A 20,973-nucleotide genomic window follows, 5' to 3' on the forward strand; every position below is an offset into this window, starting at 1 on the left:
CCCACCCCTTACCCCCCCACCACAAGGGAGGGCTCAGGACCCCAGGGGACAGTTTCTTCATAAGTCTCCAAAATGTAAATCCTCCTCATAAGTATTTATGATGCTGCAGATTTAACATAATAAAACACTTGGCGATTATGGATGAGCCAGTCAGAGAAAGCCAGGGTGCTCCAGGAGGGAGAGCAGGAGACATTTCAATCTCGCACATTAAATAAGAAACAGCCGAGCCCCAGAGGGTCCTCTCCCAGCCTGGGAACACATGGGGCTGGGAGCACGTTCTCGCAGTGCCCAGCCCCTCCCCCCACCAGAGCCAGGTCAGGCCAGGGCAGATCCCCAGGGTCACACCAGGGCCTCCCTGCTGGCTTGCTGTGCGTCCTAAGTGAGATGCCAAGGGGGTATCACCCTTGTCGTGTTTCAGGAGGTGGCTTTGGACCTAAGAGGATGGCAGCGCCCATCCATGTGTGCCAGGTCACCCAGCTGGGCAGAAGCCGCTGCTCCTGGAGCCCACCCTGGGGGCTTCCCACTACCATGGCCGCACCCCACCCCGCCTCTCCCCAGCTGGGGGCTGCCAGGGTCTGGCTCTGCCCCCAACACCACCCTCCCCTCTCCTGGGGCGGGATCTCTGCAGGGTGTCCCCCCTGCTCTCAGCCCCAGGAGGACACTGATGGTAGCCCGGGGAACAGGGAGAGTGAGGCAGGTTCAGACACACAGCTTGCCATGGGGAAGAAGGGTCTGGGTGCCCTGGACACAGAGAGGACTTCCGGACACCTCCACAAGTCAAGCATGGAGCAGTGACCACAAGTGAGAGACAGAGATGAGGGGGACAGCCGAGGAAGGGGCTTAAGCCCTGCCTGCTGGAGTGAGAACGGGGTCAGTGCTGCCCGCAGAGCCCTGCTGACCCCCAGGGGTTAAGATACACTCATTGCCGCTATTATCCCCAGCCACCAAGCTTTGGGATATTGTCCAGCAGGCTCCCTGGCTCAGCCCAGAGGACGGCACACTTGGGGAGGCTGCGGTGCTGGGGATGAGCACACGGGAGGCCTGGGGCTGCCCCCTCCTTCTTCACTCAGAGCAGACATCACTAATCAATCAAGGGCATTCCCTGAGCCCAAATCTGCCTGAGAATCCTGTTCAGCCTGAGATCCAGGGAGACCCGACAAATTGATCAGAGCCAAGCCCAACAGATTTGTCATCACTGACGGAAGGTGCCAGTGGGCTGCGCCAGAGAGAAGCCCAGGTTCCTGGACCACAGTGGAGTCAATGTTATCACCTAGCAGCACTTGAGGGAAAGGTAGGTGACGTTGCCAGGGCGACTGCCTGTGTGAACTCAAATTGAGAATGGACGGCAAGAGTCACCTAGGGGGTCTCTGGGTCATGATTGTTTGCTATTCTCTTTAACCATCCCTTCCTCTGTGGTGCACCCACATGGAGCTTCTCCCAACCCTCACCAATGTAATATCAGGAATTCTCAGCCGGGCACTATGGTGCAGCCTGTCACCCCAGCAGCTTGGGAGGCTGAGGCAGGAGGATGGTGAGTTCAAAGCCAGCCTCAGAAAAAGTGAGGTACTTAGCAACTCAGTGAGACCCTGTCTCTAAATAAAATACCAAAAGGGGCTGGGGGTGTGGCTCAGTGGTTCAGCACCCCTGGGTGGTTCAATCCCTGGTACCAAAAAAAGAAAGTGTCCCTACCCCTAGAGAGTGCTCGGGCACATCAGCTGGTGTGGCGGCTCCTCGAGGCAGCCGGAAGCTGCAGGATGCTGTCAGAAGTGACAGTGGCTCAGCTTCCACAGACCCCAGGAGACAGGGAAGGAAACCCATTGTCCCCACCCTCCTGGCTGCTGCCCTTGTCACCGTGTGCAGCTGGAAGGTGGAAGTCCAGCTCCCTGGCCAGGCCCTGGTGGCTCAGTGACCTGAGGCCCAGCTGCGAGGACTCCTCTGAGCTGCCCCCTACCTGGGTGGCCGCGGGGAGGGGCGCCCGGGGGAGGGCCTACCTGTTGACAAGCAGGAAGTTGACCACCAGGCACAGCAGGGCGGGCACAGTGGAGGCCACGGCCAGGTAGCTCTCAAAGTAGTTCTGGAAGCACACAAGGGAGGAGGTGAGGCCACCGCAGACCAGGGCCCCTCAGGGGCTCCTCCCACTGTCCTCAGACTCCCAGGCCCATGGGGTCCCCCATCTCCAACCTCAGACGCTCAGTCCCTCAACCAATAGCCACCGACGTCAGCACGTGAACACCTGGCCGTTAAGTGCGGGGTCACAGTGAAGGATCTCACGCTGTCCCTGTCCCCAGGGAGCCCCCACTCCCACCCCGTCAACCTGCCCCACTGGGACCTTGAGCACTGGGGGCGGGGCTCAGGGCAGGTCAAGAAGAAAAGCTTTGCCCTCCAGCCTTTGGCCCCTTGCCAGAATGCAGAGCCACCAGACCCACGGGTTTTGTCCTGACTCAGCCATGACCTCGGTTCTGGGGACCAAGTGAGTCCCCTTTCAAACTCGCCAGCCCCGCTCCTGCCAGGAGATGCCACCCTAGCTCTGGACTCACTCCCTTGGCAGAGCAGCTGGCCAAGGTCAAAGCCGTGTTGGGAAGTGGCTCCTACTGGCCAGGATGAGGGAAAGAGCGCTATTTTGGCATCAGCTCTGGGACACGGACAAGACGGCAAGAGCCCAGAGGGAGGGAGGCTGTGCTGGTTAGAACCTACTAGAACACATAGCTGACAATGCCGGGAGAGACCCGCTGTGCTCGCCAATGCTCTGAGAACTGGCCCCGCAGTAGGATGGACTTTACTCTGTGCGCATGAGCCCTCAGCGCTGCTGTTTTTACAAACAAAACACCCACCGGCCAGGCAAGGCGGGGCACGCCTGTAATCCCCACAACTCTGGAGGCTGGGAGAGGAGAATCGCAAGCTTGAGGCCAGCCTCAGAAACTTGGTGAAGCTCTGATCCTGTCCCTACATAAAAGAGGGGCTAGAGACATGGCTCAGTGGTTAGGTGCTCCTGGGTTCAATCCCTAGTACCCAAAAGTAAATAAAATAAAAACAAAAACACTGGTGTGACTCAGTGGTAAGGTGCTGGCCCAGCATGCCGGAGGCCTGGGGTCTCCTCCCCACCACTGCCAAAATCAAAACAAACAAAACCTCCCAAAACCACCACTGGAAAAGGGGGACTACGCTGGCTTTGGTCACAGTAGGTTAAACCACAAACCCCAGCAGGGGACGGGATCTAAGCGGAGATGAGCGCTCACAGGTAGTGAGCATTTGCGGTCTAAAGCCACAGAGGATTTGTGGGAATGACACCGTGGAGCCCTAAACCAGGAACCAGAAACTGTGTGGGAGCCCCACCCGGGCCAGCTCCGGCCAGCTCACCTAATGGAGGACCCCTGGGGAGCAGGAAGGCTCTCCACAGCCCAGGACTCCACAGGAAGTGGTGTCAGAACACCGATCAGAGGAAGGAGCGAGAGGAGACCGGAGGAGTCCCAGGTAGGGGGGCAGGACGGGGGGGGGGGACGGGGGGGGGGGAGTGGAGGGGTGACCCTTTGAGAAAATGGAAAGAGTGTGGCTTTGAGGAGAGGCCCCAGAGGAGGTGGGACCGCAGTCAGACCTGGAAATTGAGGGTCAGATTCTTTTGGGGGCGAGTATGATTGTACAGACCAAGAAAGAAGGCTGTGGGTGGGCCCCTCCTAGTCTCAGGCAGAGACCGTCTGTGGCCTCTTTTCAGGCCGTGGTCTTTGAAACCTGCACCCCGAATAAAAGGTCGCGGTGGCTTTGCAATTAAAATGATAATCGCTGCTGGTGCGGGCCTTCAACCATGAGCCTTAGAAATAGCCTGGGCCTTTGAGATGCCACCTCATTGTTCCTGCCCTGATGGGCTCAGCAGAGCCTGGACTGGCCCGGGCAGTCAGTCAATTCCGCCTGACACAGTGGCTGGGCCTGCGTGAGTCAGGCGGGTGCCAGGGTGGGAGTGGACCCAGATCCCCGGGGCCAGCCTCCTGAAGCCGCACCCTTCATGCTGTGGCTGCTCCGAGAGTGGCAAGTCCCTGACTGGCTCTCAGGCCGGATGCAGAATCTGTGTTTATTTTCGGAGGAGGCTGAGGTTCCCAGAATGTTTTAGGGGTGGGGATTTTTCCAGGTAACTGAATGTTCTGGTTTGTTGAGAGTCGAGCAGAGAACTTCATCTTTTAACGTTAGAGAGCTTAAATACTGACAACTGACTGAGAGACTCCAACTTTCTTTCTGCTGACTGAGCTCATTTCTCTGCTGCTCAAACAACGTGCCAGACAGGCAAGTTCTACCTAGAGAGGAACTGAGGCTGGACCACCGTTGGACTGCTAGGGATGGGAAGTGAGGTGGTGATCTGCTGCACACCGCGCATTCCGAGGGCCTTTTTCATTAAAACAAAACAGCCAGGCGTGGTGGCACAAAGCAGTGACCCCAACAGCTCGGGAGGCTGAGGCAGGAGGATCACAAGTTCAAAGCCAGCCTCAGCAACTTATCGAGGTTTTAATTAATTCAGCAAGACCCTGTCTCTTAAAATACAAAAAAGGGCTGGGGATGTGGCTCAGAGGTTAAGCGCCCCTGTACCAAAAAGAAACAAAACAAAACAAAAAAAACCCCACTTCATCCTGATATAAAGATGTTGTGGGTTTTTTACTTAATTCTCTGCTGTTTCTGCCTGTATGCAGAGTTCCAGCAAAATGAGGTGCGATGGGCACTCAGTGTGGCCCCACGCTCCCCCACCCCCCCCCCCCCCGGCTCACACCCCTATGGGATGCCTCACCCAGGGGGGCTTCCAGCCAAGAATAGGAAGCAAAGCTGATGGCTGGTGCACGTGTGATCAGGTGCACATCATCTGTGTCTTGGAAGATGGTGGCAGCCTTCTTGCTGGCTTCGTTTCTCCTACACTGGCTTTGAGGACGTGGGTGGCTACGCTAGGGAACCCCATGTGGCAAGGCACTGCAGGTGACCCCAAGTTGCTGCGGGTGGTCTCCTGCAGGAAACTGAAGCTCTCGGGACCACAACCACAGGGAACTGAATTCCGCCACCCACCTGGGCAGGTGTGGGAGTGGCCCTCCTCCCGAGGGGCTTCGGATGAGACACAGTCCTGGCTGACACCCTGACTGCAGCTCCAGGGAATTTAATCCGAAAGCCCAGACTCCTGGCCACCTGCAGAGACCGCGAGCAGGCCAGCGTGTGGTTTCACACTCAGTTGGTAGCATTTTGTCACAGGGTTCTGGAGGGCGGGGCTCCTAAGCAGGCGGGGCTCCTGAACACTGGCAACTGACACTGCTGTGAAAGCAAGGGCGGCGGATCATGACCCTTCCCTCAACTTCCAGTCGTAGTGACAATGTCTGTGGCTCACAAGGTGAAGAAAGGCTGAGCTTGCCGACCACACCTGCCCCTCCAAACACTCTGCCACAATTAGGATCTTTGTAAGTGGCTTGCACTGTTTCCAGAAAACTGGACTAGGTTTAAGTGCATGCAGATCCAGTCACCTGCTGACCCTGGGCCTCTGCACTGCCCAGTGGCTGTGGAAGGGACCAGGTAACACTCTTCGAAGCGTGGCGGAGGGGAGGGTGGCGGGCGGGTGGTCAACATTCCCCCTCTTTGGCCAGATGTTGACCAGAGGCGGTAGGGAAGGCGAAAGGCTTGCCTGACTGAATGTTCTGAAATGCGGGGCTTCCAGGGCTTCTCTGGAGATGTCCACATGCCTGGGCGGCAGCTGTTCTGCTGCAAAGCCTTGGCGCACACTCAGGGGTCCCACAGCTCATATCTGCTGTCTCGGTCACCGCCTCACTTCCCCGGGATCACTCGGCTTCTGAAGCCTTTCCAAGAAATACCCAACAATGGCGCCCGGCATTCCAGTCCTGGAGATGCACCCGCCACTGCCTTCCCGGGCTCCCCTCATTACCTACCCCCCGTTTACGCAGGGGGATGTAAAGGCACTGGGGCGCGGGTCCAGACCCTAATGGGAGCTGACAGCCACACCCTCCAAAACGCTCTGGAATGCCCACCTCAGGGGGATTTATGTGATGTAATGTTTTAGGAAAAATTCCTGCGAGTTCCCTCAAAGGTGGTCTTTACTTACCCCTCCAGGCACCCTGCGGCCATCTCCACGTCTACCTCGTGTACTCCAGGAGCCGAGGGCGAACCCCAGCCTTGGAGGAGTGGAGGGATGTGGAGAACCAGGGCCCCCCATGTGATGGTGCAGGCTCTGCTGTGTCCCTCCTAGTGATATGGATGGAGTCCCTCGGAGTCATGTGATAGCGGTGTACAGCCACCCAAACCCCGCAGGCCAGGTGGCCTCCCCGGGATGTGTGGAAGAGCAGCACTCAGCAAGGAGGTCGAGCAGAGGCAGTGTGAGGTGAGGGCTCCCCAAGAAGGTTCCCATCCCCAGCATCTGGGGACCCAGCAGGAGCCCAAGGCTCCCTAGGCCACCAGCCACGGCTGGGTGTCCACTGTCCATCCAACCAGCATCTCCTCCTTTGCTCCCTGAAGGGTGCCAGGCCCCTGGGAGGCAGCACTGTGCGGGGACAGAGAGTTGGCCGTGTCTGACCGCTCTCAGTATCTGGTGCTGACCCAGAGCCGGGGCACAGCACCGACCAGGTGTGGGGAGAGGGCAGGAGGGGCCTCCAGGGGCCTTCCCCCAGGCTTTCCTGGATGGCAGCTGGAGATATTGGGGAGCGTGCCTCACAGACATAGGAGGTGGGGTGCAGGGAGAAGGATCAGGCCTCCCAACAGGAGGGGTCGGCCTGGCGGGCACAGAGGGGTGTGCTTTGCCACGCGGGGCTCCGGCTGGATTCATTGGTGGGAGCCGACCTCAGGGGCTTTCCTCTCACCAGTGGGAATCCGCTGAGCTGAGACAAACTGCCCGCGTTGCCCATCCAGTCCACACACAAGGAGGGGACAGGCAGAAAAGACTGTCAGCCACGCCCCGTCAGCCATCACTGTGAGCTTCAACCCAATGTGGGCGAGGCCCAGCTCTGAGAAACCAAGGGGAAGTTCCACTGAATGTCTGACGGGGTCCCCCCGTCCGCCAAGGCCTCCCCAGGTTATCTGCACCCTGCAGTGACCTGGGGCTGGGAGAGGCTCCACACTCAGCCTCGGGGAGCCAGAACATCATCCCTGCCCCTGTTGGGGGACCTGAGTAGGGAAACAAAAGCCTGCAGAACATTCAGGAAGGCAGCTGGCTCCAGGCCTGCACAGACCCCTCCAGGGGCTCTCCCCAGGGCCTGTGAGGGAGCAGGGAGCTGGTACCGCCCCTGGCCAGCAGGGGGTGCACTTCAGGGGCACACACCTGGAGAGTGCTGCGGGTTGGCCTCTGATGCAGGAGGGCAGGGGCCGGGGAGGACACCTGCAGTGCCACTCTACCAAGGCAAGAACCACTCGCCCTGTCCCGAGGCTGCCTGCTTCATGGTCGCACAAGCCCAGACTCCATCACAGGGACCGCAGTGTGTCACCTGTTTGCCCAGTGGCCTAGTCAGGCATCCTGCCTCTCCAGCAGCAAGCAGGGGCCAGCCCCAGGGACCCGAGGTCCATCAGGGCAAGTCACACTGAGCTCGGTGTGGGTGGCATCTATCCTTTGCCCCAGCCAGGATGGCCTGCCCGAGCCGGGGCCTGATGCCTCTCCCCTCTGCCTGGACAGGGTGAGGCGAGGTGTGAGCCATCTCCTCCCGAACCTGCTTCCCATCCCCCAGGGCATTTCCACAGGCCTGTGGATCTGAGCAGAGTTAAAGATAAACATTTCAACAAACCAGGGAAAAGGCCCCGCTCCACCTCTATCAGCTGCTAGGAAGGGAGGACACGGTCAGTGCTCAGCAGACACTGTGTTAGAGAGGATGGTACGGCTGGGGACGTGACTCGGTGGTGGGGCGCTTGCCTGGCACCCATGACATTTAGATTCTACTCCCAGCACTGGAAAAAAAAGAGTTGGGGGGGTGCGGGGAGGACAGTGTGTTTGGGCCACCCTGGGCACAAGTCCCCGCTTCCCTCCCGACTGTGCAAGACCCTGCAGATGCCCCCGGGGTGGGGTTGGGGCTCAAAACTCAGACTGCAGACAGACGGTGGCTGGGGTGCCAGGTGTCTGCAGCCCTCCGACGGCTGGCGAGTGGGGACTAGCCACTGCTGGCCAGGACACGGGGCACCCAGTTCACATGTGATGGTGATAAGGAAGTCACTGTCATCTGCTGAGCTCTGGCCCCGTGTGGGAACACCAGGAGAGCCAGAGACGCTCTTCAAATGCAATTTAGAAGCCTGGCCGAGCCAGCCGTCCAGATGTGCAGCCCGTTTTCCGATGGGGAGCACTTCCTGGGCTCGGAGCCAAGCAGCTCTTCTGGGAGAATCTGACTCCAGGCTCAGAGTCCAGATTAAGAGGTTTCTCAGGGCGGGGGTGGGGGGAGGGGGCCCTAAAATGAGCCCGTTCATGTCTGGCAAGCCCTGGTGAAGCCTCCCCTCCCCGGAATGCCATTCGGGCACTTTGAAATCAGTGTGGCAATTAGTCACGAGCTGCAGTAGACGGACCCGGGGCCAGGCCGCTTTGTGCAGCCCCCACAGCCGCCGGGGGCAGCAGGGGCAGCTGGGCTCCTGCGGGCGAGAAAAAGTGATTCCAGCCGGGGGTGGCGGCTCAAGGCAGCCGAGCGTTACCTGGATCACAGGAGCATGAAATTAGCAGCAGCGCGCAGGCTGGCGAGAATAGCCTGCCGTTGCAGAGTTGCCACCTTCGGACAGCTGAATCCTGCGGCCTGCAACGTGCAGGGGAGGTGCCCTCGCCCAGGGCACTGCAGGAACCACCCTGGGGAGGCTGAAGGGTGAGCTCCTTATAGGAGAGGTGCTGGGTCCTCTGGGTGGGCTGCGAGGCCCTGTGTTTGGGGCATCCGTCCAGGAAAAAAGGGGCATGCAGCTGAGGGCGTGGGAGGGGCAGGGAGGGAGGGGCAGCCCTTGCTCCAGGGGCCACAAGGAGACCAGGTCCAGCGAGGCTGCATAGAGCGGCCAGGGCCCTGAGGGCAGAACAAAGCTGGGGACAGAATCACAGGGAAGCAGTGCAGACCTAGTCAAGGCTGCCACCCTGAGGACAGAGCCCCCATGAGACATCTGCACCACACCAGCCCGTCCCTCGGTCTCTCAGGGCTTCTCCAGGCCAGAGCTTACTGGGGTCACTGACATCTTTTCTCGCCAGGTGCAATGGCACATGCCTATAATTCCGGAGGCTTGGGAGGCTGAGGCAGGAGGACTGCAAGTTGGAGGCCAGGCTCAGTGACTGAGGCCCTAGACAACTTAGCAAGGCGCTGTCTCAAAAAGTAAAAAGGGCTGGGGACGTGGCTCCGTGGTTACGTGCCCTGGGTTCAATCCTTAGTGGATATAGATACAAAATCTTGTCCTCATAAAGCTCAGAGGTGCTCCCCATCCTTTAGAACCAACCCCTGCCAGAAGACCAGCAGGTTCCTGAGGCCTCTGGAAGGAGCTCCCCCACTTCCCTGTGGGGGTACGTGTTCTGAGGGCACCTTCTCTTCTCTGTGAGGTCCTCTCTGCAGCCTCGGGGGACAGAGACCACGGGCAGCAGGGCTCTCCCCTCTCACCTGCACTCTCCCTCACTGCTGCGTGCTCCTCCCCGTCCGCCAGGAGGCGCTCTCGCGGCCTCCCTTTGGTCAAAAAGAAAGGCAGCTGGACTCTGCTGCCCCGGGCCTCCAGCCCACCCACCCACGCTGGTCTCCTGCCTCTCGCTCTGATACCGCCTGCCGCTCACCCCTGCTGGGATGTGCTCCCCACATCAGGTCCACCCAGAACCTCGGGGTGCGACCTGATTTGGAAACAAGGTCTTTGCAGATATGATGGAGGTGAGTCATCACGGAGGAGGGAGCCCTGTGTCCAGTGTTGGTGGAAGGGGGAGTACACAGACGACCGGGGGGAGGAAGGACGCAGAGGCTAGCGTGAGGCTGCCATAGGAACCCGAGGCTAGAAGCAGCAGGGCCTGTCCAGCCTCCCGGGTTGTGCTACTTCAAGGTGGCAGTCCCCAGGAAGTCCTCGAGCTTCCCCGCAGCACCCACTCCCAGGGTGGAGTGACAGGGCCCAGGGAGGCCCGAGAGGAGGATGAGGGGGGTCTTGGGTGGCAGGTTGAAGAGGGGTATTCGTGTCCAAAGGTACCGGGAGCTTTGGAAGGTTCCAGAATGTCCAACAGGTACAGTCAGTGCTGAGCACACGGGAGTCCCCTGGTGGAGTGACAGGAAGGATGGGGCAGGAGAAGCTGCCCCAGGGCTGCTCAGTTCTCCACTGGTTCATTCTCTCAGTGAACGAGCTGAGTGTGCTCAAGCCACCACGGGGGTGAGCCTGACACTGCACAGGGAGAGAAGGTGTCAAGGGGACCGAAGCTGGGCCCGGACAGGACTGCCCGGAGTTCCCAGGGGTCAAGGGAACTTGGATTTGGGATTTTATTCTAAGTGGGAAGCCGCCGCAGGATTCTAACTTGGTCCTCCGGCTCTGCATCCCGAGCACTCTTTACATATCGGATGGCTCCATGCTCCCCTTCCAGGGAAGACTCATGTTCCAGATGAAAAAACCAAAGCTCAGAGAGGTCAGGCAACTCGCCCAAAGCTACACAGCTCAAACCCAGCCCTCTGTCCCCTGGGCTGTCAGGTGACGTGCAAGGCCTCTCCATTTATGTCTTCAGCTCACTTCTCCGGCGCCACAGAGAATTGATGGGTGTGTGCCTGCACACACCACCACACCACCACACACACGCACATGCAGAGGATTGGCAGGAGTCCAAGGGAGGCAGTGTGGTCAGAGAGGCTGAGGCTGGCCTTGGAAGGAGAGAGGGATTTGAGACTTTTTGGAGGTTCAAGCGACAGAACATGTCGATGGACTGAATGTGGGGGTGGAGGGACCAAGGGAATAAAGGATAACCCCAAAGATCCAGGCTTGATGGACGTGGGCAGGGTGTGCTGTGGCCTGGACAGAGAGGAGAAGTCCATGCTGGGCACCACCCCAGACCCACACCACGCCCCCATCCCTCCCCTTCGCCTCCAGCCCAGCACCCACCCGGGACAGGCCCTCGCCAGCACCTGGATGAATTCACCCTCCTGCACACACCGGCTGAGCTCCCTGATAGTCTAGGCCCTGAGATCAGGCCCAGTTCCTGCCTTTGCGGAACCTCAGATCCAGTCCAGGGAACCGTCGGCAAATGCGTGAAGAGAATTAATGGAAGACAGGTCAGTAGCATCTCTGCGAATGACCAGGGTTCACCAGCGTGGGGGCGATCCATAAAGAGTAACCAGTCCAGAGGTGGGCAAAGGCCTGTCCCTGGGCCGAATCTGGTCACCACCTTTTTTGTAAACACTGGGACTCGGTCACCACGGTTGGGCCACGTACTGTCAAGGCATGAACTGAGCAGCTGCCAGAGGGTGGCCCCCAAAGCCTAGAACATTTGCCCTCTGCTCCCGGGAGACCAGAGCTGCTGGCCTCAGTCCAGTCTAGAGGGGAGCCTGCAGGCCCTGGTCACCAGCGAGTTTGAAAGGTCGGCAGAAAAAAATGCCAGCTCTCCAGAGTCCCAGGGCCGTCCCACCACGCAGGGGAGGGGGGAAACAACATTTCCATCAACCCTGCACCCCCTCTGCTGTCGAAGCCACCCCAACAAGGGACAAGTGGCTTCTCTGATTTTCATGCTCCTGTTCCCTCTGTGCCCTCAGAGGGGCAGAGGAAGGGCTCAGAGACAGACAGAGGGAAGGGCCAGAGACACCAGGACCCTGGGAAGTCCACAGGGTGACCCTGAGCTCCTGCAGGATGCCTGACTCGAGGCTCCCTGACTGCTGACACCCGATGGCCAGTCCTTCCTCTTCTGCAGCCTGATCTCCAGCACATGACCAGGGAAAGAAGGAAGCAGGCCATCGAGGACACTCCCCGCCTACGGCCCATGCAGCCCACATCAGTCTCCGCCTGCCACGTGGTGGTGGTCAGGAGGCGGTCTGGGTGCTCCAGCTGTCCTCCACAGGAGGAAACCCAGGAGGAGCACCAGGAGGAGGCCCTGGGCTGGCTCCAGCAGGCACTTCCTCCTCCTCCTGTGCGCGGTCTCCACTGTAGACAGACAATTTCTGTCTGTCTCATGGGCCCAAACCACAGGCTGCCACAGGCCTCAGACACGTGTGCCTGCACACACACACACTCCCACACAACCACACACACGCACATGCAGAGGGCCGGCAGGAGTCCAGCAGAGCCCCTGGGCACCCACCGTCCCCGCAGACCCTTCGCAGACCGTGGCTGCCCTCAATGAAGACGCCGCGGCTTCTCCTGGAGACCCCCCTCTAGGTCCGGCTCTCCGGGCGCTTGTGATGGTCAATCACCTTAAAACGACACTGAGCTCAGGGCCCAGGCCCGCTCCTCACGTGGGCAGGAAATCGCCCCTGGATTCCAGGGAGGCGGGCGGGAAGAAAGAAAACCAAAGGCAGAGACCCAGCGATTGATGGCCCTGGAGGGCCCGGGGACGGGGTGCAGGAGGGGAGGGGGCGAGATCGGGAGGGAGAAAGAGAACAGGGCCCGCGAGGCCCCGAGAGCCAGGACCCACAGGCTGAGGCCAGGCCGGCTCCCTGCCTCTGCAGGAAGTGGCAAGGCTAAAAACAAAGACAAAGCTGTCCCAGGTGTTTTACTGGGACTGTCACGTTGGCTGGACTGCAGTTTGAGTCCGAGAGTGGACAGGGGAATGAAAAATGACCCGTTTTTGGTTCTAATTTTTTTAAAAAAATGGTCTAGAGCAGCCCCTGACTGGGCGGCTGGCGGGGAGGGGGTGCTGCCCTGTGCACGCGGCTCGCCCACACCTTGTGGCAGGAGCCTGGAACCCCCAGCCCACTTCTCCAACTGTCCCCACCATCTCCTGCCATCTCCTTGCCGGGACTGAGGCCAAACCCCGCCTTACTGCATTTTGATGGGGGAGGGGAGGTTTCACCCAGCACCAATCTTTGGAATTCAGCTCTGAAGAAATAGATGGCCAGCCAGGCCCGGTGCTGCCCACCGGGAATCCCAGCTGCTCAGGGGGCTGAGAAAGGAAGGTCACAAGCTCCAGTCCAGCCTGGGGTAGGTTAGGGAGGCCCTGTCTCAAAATAAAAAGAGCTGGGGACCTAGCTCTGGGGTGGAGCACCTCTGGGTTCAATCTCCAGAACCGCGTCACGGAGACCCACCTTGCCGGGGTAACAAGAGGGAAGTCTGTGCCGCACCCGTGCCGGCACAGTGGGTTCCCAAAATGGAGGCTGCAGCAGCTTGCCCCAAGCCAGCCTTCCATGCCAACTCTTCCTCGGTTATGCCCTAGTTTTTGGCCCTGGGCCAACAGGGCTTCGCTGGGTTTATTTGTGGGTCTCATTCCAGAGAAAGAGAGGAGAGACGGGCAAGCAGCAAGCTGTCTAAACCATGCCCAAACTGCTGCAGGCAGAAGACGGGAGCCTGGCACGGGAGGTGACCTTGAAAGTGACATCACTGGAGTGGGGGTTTCTGTTCAAACAATCCTACGGGGTCAAACTCCCCAGCAATGCTATCTATTCCCACAAAATATTAAAAGTATCTCCCCCCCACAAAGAAAACCCCAACCATGGAGCCCCTCAGCTGATGGAGCTACAGGTGGCAGGTAGAGGTGGATTTGTCCGACTCCCGTCCCTTTCCCACAAACTGGCCCTCAAGATGCTGGGCAGACCGGCCGCCTCTTGCAGGGAATTGGGAAGAGGAGGGGAAGCATGGGGGAGGCCGGTGGCAGGAATGAGGAATGAGGAAAAGAAAAATAGCCCAGAAAACGCAGAGACACCCCAGCACGCCTGTTCCCAGCACCGGCCCATGAATCGAGGGGTGACAGGTCTCTCATCTCCGATGCCAAGAGCCAGGAGCTCCGGGCAGCCACAGGTACTACATCCGCACCTGCCAGCACTTGGAAACGGGCAATAAAGCATTGAGCGGGGCTGGAATGCTAAGTGCCTGCAGCTGGGAAGGGACGGCCGGGGAGGGCCTCTTCGCCAAGAGCCAGCGCCGTTCCCAGAGACCCTGCACTTGCTCTCCCTCCCTCAGCAGCCTGCACCCGGGGGCGGGGACCTGCCGGAAGAAGCCCAGTGGGCAGCAGCATCTACCGAGGCCAGTGGACGGCTGGGACACAGGAGCCTCTAGTGAATAAGAGAGGACCATAAAGCACCAGGCTAAGGCAGAGCCCGTGGGGACACACCAGGGCCCCAGGCAGCTCGGAAGAGCGGGCTCCAGGCCCCCGGGGATTTGTACTGATCCTGTTTGTACAGCATCTGGGATAGTGGACCAGGCCTGTCCCAACACCCAGGAATGGGCTTACCCACACCCCCACAGGATATGGTTCTTTTTTTAAAAAAATACAGGGATTGAACCCAGGGGTACTTAACCTCTGAGCCACATCCCCAGCCCTTTTTTGTACTTTATTTAGAGACAGGGTCTCACTGAGTTGCTTAAGGCCTCACTGAGTTGTTGAGGCTGGCTTTGAACCCGTGATCCTCCTGCCTCAGACTCCCCAAGCCACTGGGATTACAGGCGTGCGCCACCACACCCAACATGGTGGTTTTATACACCAGGAAAACAAGGTGTCACAGAGGCTGACTCAGACCCAGAGCCAACAACTAGCCAGGGCTTCTCAAAAGCCACTGCACCTGCCAGTCACCTTCCCAGGAGCTACAGGTGGCAAGTCTTGGTTCTTGGAACCCAGTTGATCCTGACTCTGGGTCTCGGGTGGGGCTGGAGGCTGCACTACCCACAAGCCCCCAGGGCTGCTGGTCTCAGGACCACAGGAGGCTGTGCACCACCCACTCCCTGGCAGAGGCTCTTCAGCTGCACAAACAGGCTCAGACCCCAGGTGAATTCTTAGGTTCACAGAAGAGGCCCCCGGGAAGTCAAAGCTCTTGGGGGGTGGCAATCAGACAGGAGAGTAAACTAGAAAATACCAAAGTCTGCACCACGACTGAGACTCACTCCAGCAGGATCCCTGGGCTGGGCTTGATGGGTATTTTGCAGAATGCTCCCTGGTGATCCAGGTGTGTAGCAGCTGGGCTCAGGCCTTGAAAGGCAGAAAGAGATGCCCTTCCCATGTGTCCCGTTCATGCCCACACTGAGGAAGGTTCCAGGGGTTAGGTCAAGGATAAGAAGGTGCCTTCAGAGAAGGAGCGGTGAGCTACCTCCTGTGCCAGCCAAGGGGTAGGGCTGGCCCTGTGGCTGGCTCTGCTGGTGTTCCCGCCTGTCCCTGAGGGATGCCCCGGAGGAAAGGCACAGGGCTCTGACAACACCCCACCCCATGCCTTCAGAGCCCGCTTGGCTTCTCCACCCACGTGTGTTTGAGGGAGCATCCTCTACCCTTGAAGTCCCACTTAGTCATCTTCCATCCACTGACCCCTCTCCCTGTTCCTGGCTATAAATACACCTGTCCTTGTCAGAGTCGAGTCCCAGCTCTCTCCCTATTGCAAGAGTCTTAAACAAAGTTGGCCTTGCTGTTTTAGCAAGTGTCAGTCATTTTTTTTAACACTCCTCCCCTGCCGGTCTCTCCCCCCAGAAAACCCACAGGCACAATGTGCAGCCCTGCGTTGGGAGGGAGGAGCTTACTGCCACTGTCAATCAAACAATTCAGATTTCTCACCTTGAGCCCCCAGGCCTGGGCAGTGGTCTGAGCCACAGGGCCCCTGCCGCAAACCCTGTACAGCCAGACCTGATGCCCCGTGGCTCCTCACATCCTTCCTCTTGGTGTGCCTTGGCCCAGCTGTTTCTTCCACCTGCAGTCTCCTCCCCCATTCTTCAAATCCACCCTGATCACAGAGATCTCTACCTTGTGCCCAGACTCCTTGTCCCCAAGGGTTCCTATCTCCTGTGCTGTGGTGTAGACATAGCCCTCCTTGCCTTTTTGCACACTGCATTGGCCAGAACTAGTCACGTGACCATGCCTGCTGCAATGGATACTGGGAAATGTAGTTTTTTTTTGATGCTGTGATAGACCAAGGGTCTCAAGCACACTAGGCATGTGCTCTACACAGAGCGGCACCCCGCCCACCCTGAAATGCAGTGTCCCCCAAGGCCACGGTGTTGAAATGTAATCCCCAGTGTGAGGCATCAAGAGGGTGGAAACTTAATATGATATTTAGAGGGGAGACCTCTGGGAGATGAGCAGAGTAAGATAAGCATTAGGTGGACCCCATCACCATTTCTTGGGGATTTTTAAAAAAGAGACCCGACTCACACGCACTCAAGCTCCCTGTCGCTTGCTGTGGGGTGCTGTGCCCCACCTCTGCCAGCAAGAAAGCCACAGGAGAGGCAGCCTCTCTACTCTGGACCTCCAGAGACACCAGCCCAAATAAACCTCCTTTCTTCATAACTCACCCAGTCTGTGGTACTGTGTTGTTGGCACAGAAAATGGGCTATGAGACTCTGTCTTTGCTAAATACCAACCTCCCACTTTAGTGGACACATGGTTTTCTGGGATAAACCTACATTTGAAGATATTTCACAGCTGGGAGTGTAGCTCAGTGGTAGAACCTGTGCTTAGCATGAGCCAAGACCTGAAGTTCAATTCCCAGCACCAGAAAGACCAAACAAACAAAATTAAAACTACATTTCCCAGCTTCCACTGCAATTAGTGTGATCATGTGACTGAGTTGAGACCAATGCAGTGTCAACAGAAGCAATGTGTTATTTTCAGGAAGTGTTTTTACTAGCAGCATGCCTTTCTTTCTTTCATCTTTTGTCTTCCTATTGATGTAATGACTGGAGCTCCATCTGCCATCTTGGACCATGGAGTAACCTTGGACATGAGTGCTACACATGGTCAAACAACAGGGTTCCTGACACCACAGAACATCACACAAGCCTTAGGCCGCACCCCAACCCCTGACTTCAATATGAGAGAAAAATGACCTTCCATCTTGTTTGATCCACTTCTCTTTGGCGAGTCTCTGTATCTTACAGCTGAACCTAATGCTATTCAATGCACACCTTCCCAGAGCCACGGCTTTGGATTGCTGGGTTACCAGCCTGCACCGGACAGAAGCATCACGGCCCCCTCCTGGCAACTGAATAGGAAGCAAACTGAACCCTGGATCTGGGTCTCATCCACCTCCATCTTCCTGGCCACACGAAGCCTGGCGCGCCCCGCAAACCAGGTCAGCGCTGAGTGGAGCTCTGTCCACGCGGCTCCCACACCCTCCTCCGCTCACCAGCACGCAGCGGGCCTCCCTGGCACGGCGCCTCGGGCACAGCGCCCTTACCATGATGTCGGTGTCCTCGGGGCTGTTCCCTGTGGCTGGGCTGGAGCAGTTGCGCAACTTGAAGGCCCAGTACTCCTTGGCAGTGACAAAGAAGTTCCATGGCAGCAGACTGCCGATGCCCAGGCAGAAGAAGATGACGTAGGCGCCGTTAAAGCGGTCCTCGGGCCTCGGCAGCCCGGGGCCTGGGCAGTCCAGTCCGGGCAGCGCCTCTGGGTCAGCTCCGAGCGAGCCGCTCACGGGTGTGTAGGTGGAGTTGGAGCTGTGACACACGGCATCCTCCGAGCCAAGGGCCACTGTCAGGCAGGGAAAGGCACAGGGTAGTGAGTGGACGCTGAGGCCGGGCACAGGTGGGCTTGCCTTCCTACAAACCAATCATATCCCCCACCAGGGCTCTCAGGCCGCCAGAGCTCGGTGGGAGAGCTTCATGTTCAAGGACCAGGAAGAGGAAAGTCAGACTAGGAGAAGGACAGGATGTCAGAACTCTAAATGACCTCACAGGTCACCCTGACCACACAAGAGGAGACCAGCAACAGGCAGGGCCAAACACTGTGAGGGGGGCCCATGACAAGCACACTGGACGGGCAACCTGGGGTCATGGCAGCATCAAAATAGGAATCAGGGCCCTGGATGGACAAAGAATGTTCTCTAAACTCTTCAACTTTATGCCAAAACAGCAAGGAGCAGGAGAGCATGTGGGATACGCTATTTGTGTAGAAAGGTGTGTGTAAAAAAATGCACACCTATGCATTTGTGCATGTGCAGGATGTCACTGGAAGGACGTCAATGAAATCCCTGACAGTGGCTGTCTCTGAGGAGGGAGACGGACAGGGAGGAGGGCTTCACTATTCATTTTTTTGTTTCTTCTGAACTTTAAACTATGTGGCTTCTTTAACTGTTTAAAAATGAATTTAAACTATAGATAAAAATAAAGTCATCTGAGCCAGGTGTGGTGGCTCACGCCTGTAATCCCAGTGGCTCTGGAGGCTGAGGCAGGAGGAGCGTGAGTTCAAAGCCAGCCTCGGCAACTTAGTGAGTCCCTAAGCCACTTGGAGGGACCCTGTCTCTAAATAAAATATATAAAAGGGCTGGGGAGGTGGCTCAGTGGTCAGGTGCCTCTGGGTTCAATCCCTGGTACAAAATAAATTAGTTAATAAAGTTATCTGAATTAAATAATATATATATATATATATTTAAAATCCATGCTGATCCAGAGACTTGGGTAACCGGATAGCCCACTCCTCATTTCATTTGTGGGGACAGAGGCCCAGGTCACAGACTAGGTAAACGGCTGGGCAGAGGCTTCCAGCTCGTGCCTGTGGTCCCAGCTCTGTCAACACATCCCGCCAGGAGATGGCCACTCCCAAGCCGTGGTAGCACCAAAGGCAATGAAGGTTCTGGGCTGCTGACAACCGCTGCCCGCAAGGCCTTGGGCACGTTGCCCGCCTCTGAGCCTCGACTGCCCCACGTGCAAAGCCAGGGAAGCCTTTTTTACAATGGCCATGAACTCGGACTGGCTGGCACCAGCCGGAGTGGGGAAGTGGCTACTGAACAGTCGGCTGATCCTCCCTGGCATCCTGGGCTCGTCACCTGTCTGGCTGGCTGCAAGGTGGCATCCCACTTCCCTGTTCTAGCTGGCACCGAGGATGTGGTAGCAGCTTGAAAAATGGGAAATACATAACACTGAGAACGGGACACTCAGTCTGGGGTCCCTCCCGCAGTAGCATCCTCTCCATCCTATAAAAGAATAAATACATGTGACGCGGCTGGCAGGGGAAGCCGGCCTGACCTGGGAGCACCCCCCAACACGACAGAGAGCTTTGTCTATATCCTGGGATAAACTCATGGCAGCCCAAGGAATGAGGCAGGGCCGACATTTTTGCTCCTTCTACAGATGGAAAAATGGAAGCCTTGAAGGCTCTTGCTTTTTCCTACTTTCAACAGAAAGAATTCCCAGGAGCTAAAATAAAGTCCTGTAACCACACATGCCAAGGTTCCGCCTAGCCCTTGGGCTTGACAACAGCAGAACATGTTAGGTCCTACTCTAAGACTCATTTCACAGATGAGGGGTCTGAGGCTCAGAAAGTTTCAGTAACTTGCCCAAGGTCACACAGCTACCAGATGGCAATAGTGAAGTCACACGCCAAGCAGCCTGGAGCCCATGCCAGACTCCTGGGCTTCCCTGGGAGGGGATGTGAACCTGTGTCTGCTGCTTCCAAGTCCAAACCCCCTTCCTGAAGGCCTTGCAGCCATGAAGCTGGGAGCAGAGGCAAAGGGAGTGACCAGCGTGCACACAGCATCAGTATCTGCTGAATGATGGGGCTGTGCACAACCAGGACAGCGCCCCCTACTGGGCAGAATGTACCCTGGCGCAGGGCTGCTGAAAGCTGCCCAAAGTAGGCCCAGAGCATCCAGTCAGCAAGTCTATTTGAATCTCCCTTGGTTGAGCAAGCCCCTCCCAGCCAGGGTGTGCGTGTATGCACACACATGCTCACACTATCACACACTTGAAATTACTGCTAAAGAATGTGCAAAGTGGGGTGGGATGTGATAGAGCACTTGCCTAACATGTGCAAGGCCTGCGGTTCAATCCCCAGCAATGGGGGGAAAAAAAAGTGATTCTAATCCATAGAAGTCAACCAGATGTTCTATCCAGAGGGACAGCATCAGGGCCCAAAGGCTAGGTCACTCAGGCCCTTCCCAGCTCATCATCTGTTTGTCCAGGGCCATTCAGCCTTGACAGGGCCTCTGAAGGAGCCAGGAATTGTCCCGGGTCACGGGCCAGAGCACTGGAGTGCGCAGAGTCTTATTACCCTTTGTGAAAGCTAGCAGAAGGCAAGGAAATGACCAAGCTTCCCCGGGTCAGGCACCGGCCCTGCTCCTCCCTGGGAGACTCTGGGTGAGGGGTAGCCCGGGCACCAAGCAGCAGCAACACGGGGGTGTGGGTGTCCTGCAGTATCAGCTAGGTTCCCGACCCTGGCTAAGTTAGTCTTGCCGGTGGGACTCGATTTCCTCGCTGGGGAACAGGTCAGGGGGCTGGGCAGCTAGTTGGGAAGCCCTGCGTCCCTGGGCACCCAGCCCCAGGCAGGCCCCCAGTTTGGAGCCACAGAGCCAGACACCTCTGGACCCTTGGGGTTGCCTGGCCCACACTCCGGCCCCGCACCCGGGCGGGGAGGCACAGGCACAGGGCGGAGGACAGCGAGAGTCTGGGAGGAGAAGGTGGAAAGCCCGAGCGAGAGGAGAGCGGGGCGCGCAGCCCGGGAGGGAGGCGGGACGCGGGAGGTGAAGGCGAGAGAGCGCGAGCCCGGGGCGATCGGGGGCCAGAGGGCTCGTCCCAGGCCAGCCCCAGTCGCCGCCCGCCCTCGGCCCGCACTTACTGTCGCCGCCGCCGCCGCCGCCGCCTCCCGGCTGCACGGCCACCGAGACTCGGGCTCCGCGGGCCGCAGGCCGGGCTCCTCCTTCCGCCCCGCCCGCCCGCCCGCCCGCCGGCGCTTCCTGGTTCGCTGACTCGCTCTTCGGCTTTAGTCCCCTCCCTGCGCTCCGTGCGCACCGCCCTCCTCCCCTGCGCCGGGCGGGGGCCAGCGCGCGCCCATTTTGCAGGTGCAGAAAGTGAGGCGTCCGGAGGCAAAGCACTGGTCACGCCTGCGGAGCCGGCCCACTGTCTATCCCTGCGCCGCGAGGACCTGGAAGGGCTCACCTCGCCCCCAGACTCCAGCAAAGGACCCCATCCTTCCCTGATCCCCCCACCTTTGGGCAG

The 20,973-nt window shown here is 58.4% G+C and overlaps 1 protein-coding gene across 1 annotated transcript in view; it reads right to left on the minus strand.

Moving 5' to 3' along the window:
* Positions 1-20,696, minus strand: part of Slc29a3 (solute carrier family 29 member 3) — a 33,868-nt gene extending 13,172 nt beyond the window's left edge. The window contains exons 1-3 of the mRNA XM_005325994.5: positions 20,594-20,696; positions 17,220-17,512; positions 1,992-2,074 (exon numbers count right to left, since the gene is read on the minus strand). Coding sequence (XP_005326051.3) covers positions 1,992-2,074; positions 17,220-17,512; position 20,594 — 377 coding nt within the window. The 5' untranslated portion in view covers positions 20,595-20,696. The remainder of the gene's footprint in view (positions 1-1,991; positions 2,075-17,219; positions 17,513-20,593) is intronic.
* Positions 20,697-20,973: the final 277 nt, after the last annotated feature.

Source organism: Ictidomys tridecemlineatus, chromosome 1 (genome assembly GCF_052094955.1).
Source record: "Ictidomys tridecemlineatus isolate mIctTri1 chromosome 1, mIctTri1.hap1, whole genome shotgun sequence".
In the NCBI taxonomy this organism is placed as follows: Eukaryota; Metazoa; Chordata; class Mammalia; order Rodentia; family Sciuridae; genus Ictidomys; species Ictidomys tridecemlineatus.